Consider the following 2,577-nt stretch of genomic DNA (forward strand, 5'->3'; position numbering starts at 1 on the left):
CTGCAATTCTAAGCCTGTACTTTCAAAGTTTGAGATGATTTGCCAATTACAGGCTAGCTAGAGCTCCTTCCATCTTTTGATGTCAAGGTCTATTGTTCCCTTTTACCATATGTATGTTCCACTCTTCGCAGCTTAATTTCCGACAATCTCTACTATGTGTACAAGGTGCAACATCAAGTATCCTACCTTTAGGGCATTCTTCTTCAAACCAAATCTTACCTACATGATTTGAATTATTAATTGACTTATTTGGGTTTATTAAAAATGGTCTGGTAATATCAGACAACGTAGACCATTAAAGAGTTTGCATAAAATTTTACTCTTCCTCTAATAGGAGAGACATGGATAGTGGAATGAACTCATTATACATAAGTGTGAGGATTGTATCTAGTTTAATATCTTCCTATTTGATTTGTTTCTGATTTCTGTTGTGTGTTAACATAGGTACATGGGTGTTCGTACGGGACACCTCTTTCCAAGTTGTTACTTTCAAAAGAGCACAAATCATATCATTTTGAGGTCTAATGATATCTTTGAACTACGCCACCGAAGACCAGTTCTCAATGTTGACCAATTTTTGCTGTTTTCAACTTGAAAAAAAAATGACAAAACAAGATGGCCACCAAGGATCAACCATAGCCATAGTACCTTCTCTCTTTCAATGGCGGCCATTGCCGCATCAGGAATATGCCGGGAACACTAGGAACAAAGGAGCACCAGGTAAGTAAGGGGTGGGGTGGGGTGGAGTTAAATATGTGGAACGTGGGTGTCCGAGTGGGTGGAAGGAGACGTGGGACAGCTCAGAGGCACACTTACCTCAGTGTCGGTGGGGGAAGATGGTGGCATCCAGCTCCGAGGAGGTTCGGAGCAAGGGGTTTGCCATGTGGTAATACTCCTGTAGTGAGCCTCCTGATTGCCTGGGATCCCCTCCAACCCCCTGCTGTGGACTAATATGTCATCTAAATGGGATTGAGATCTAGAAGTTGTAAAGGTACTATAAATATCACTCATTTTTAGGAAGAGGGTTGTGTTTTGTATTAATTCATGCTATCAATTGTATCTTTAGAAAGTTTGAAATATAATGTGGAACGTTGGTTTACCTTATTATTCCAATGACGGCTTACATACAGGAATCATCTCATGAACCTACATGTCACTCTTCTTTTGTGCTTATAATTGTCTGAGTTTAATATACACAGTTTGCATTGTACATTATTGTTCAAATCCGTTTATATCCATGGTCTTACATGTGAGGTATGTCCTAATTCTAACCAATGGTTTATAAGGCATTACATATAACTATCAAAATGTGAATATCCTTCAATATAAATAAATAGAAAAATGAATAAGGGCACACATTTCCATTGAAATTCTGATTCAGACACTTTGACCTTTGGATATGATCTTCCTGCAGAGCAGTTTCGTCAGTGCCCCCTTCACCTCCTTGTTCCTTAGCGTATAGATAAGTGGGTTCAGCATTGGAGTCACCGCCCCGTAGAAGAGAGTGAGTATTTTGTCGCTCTTTATAGAAATCATGGACCTGGGTCTCATATACATCGCCATGGCAGTCCCAAAGAAGAGAGTGACCACGGTCACATGGGATCCACAGGTGGAGAAGGCCCTCTGTCGCCCAGCTGCAGACGGCATTCTTAAAATGGTGGAGATGATGCAAGAGTACGTAAGGAGTATTATGGAGAAGGGGATGATAAGGATGGCCACGGACATCAGAAATATCACAGCTTCACGTAAACGGATATCTGTGCACGCTAATCTCAACACAGCTGTCACTTCACATGAAGAGTAATCAATGTTGCTGTGTCTGCACAGAGGTGCTGTTAGCGTGATACACACATGTACCACTGCCAGGAGAAAGCCACTGCTCCAGGTAAGGACTGCAAACTGAACGCAGGTCCTCTTGTTCATGATCATGTGATAGTTGAGGGGTTTGCAAATGGCGACATATCGGTCCCACGCCATGACCGCCAGAAGGATACACTCGGTAATACCCAGAGAGAGGGCACAGTACATCTGAGCAGCACATCCGAAAAATGTGATAACATTCCTCTTGACCACTAATCCTTCAAGGACTTTGGGGACTGTTGATGATGAATAAAGTAGATCGATGAATGACAAGTTGCAGAGGAAGAAGTACATGGGAGAGTGGAGGTGATGATCAACTCGGATCACCGTGATGATGAGACTGTTAGCACTGAGCGTGACCATATAAATCAGAAGCAAAATAGAAAATATGGCACATTTTATCTGAGTCGTGTATGAAAATCCCAACAGGGTGAATTCACTTGTCACGCTGTGGTTCACTCTTCCCGTCATGATCCATGTGTGTTTCCTAAAGAGAACAAAAGTCCTTGGTTATTGGTTTCTATGAGAAAAATTCAGATCTACCGTTAGTGAAAGCTAATCATTAAATCCCTCCTCATAAACCTTGCACATTGGTCACATTGTACAGCCACCAATGCTGATCGACTGTCAAAATGACATTCTGGCAACTAAAAAGGCATCCCCCGACTTTAGGTATTCACATATAGAATTGTTAGCCTGTGTTTTTTCTATTTGTAT

General features: G+C 41.6%; 1 protein-coding gene across 1 annotated transcript; it reads right to left on the minus strand.

The window, feature by feature from the left end:
- Positions 1-1,377: 1,377 nt before the first annotated feature.
- LOC138452694 (olfactory receptor 2B2-like) lies at positions 1,378-2,331 on the minus strand. The gene has a single exon (XM_069605039.1). The coding sequence runs from the start codon at positions 2,329-2,331 to the stop codon at positions 1,378-1,380; it is 954 nt and encodes a 317-aa protein (XP_069461140.1).
- Between the last annotated feature and the right edge of the window lie 246 nt (positions 2,332-2,577).

Source organism: Ambystoma mexicanum, chromosome 4p, assembly GCF_040938575.1.
Source record: "Ambystoma mexicanum isolate Mex_15411 chromosome 4p, UKY_AmexF1_1, whole genome shotgun sequence".
Classification (NCBI taxonomy): domain Eukaryota; kingdom Metazoa; phylum Chordata; class Amphibia; order Caudata; family Ambystomatidae; genus Ambystoma; species Ambystoma mexicanum.

What these genes read in the sequence shown, in the direction of transcription:
- LOC138452694 (XM_069605039.1), bottom strand. Translation starts at nt 2,331, where the DNA reads ATGACGGGAAGAGTGAACCACAGCGTGACAAGTGAATTCACCCTGTTG.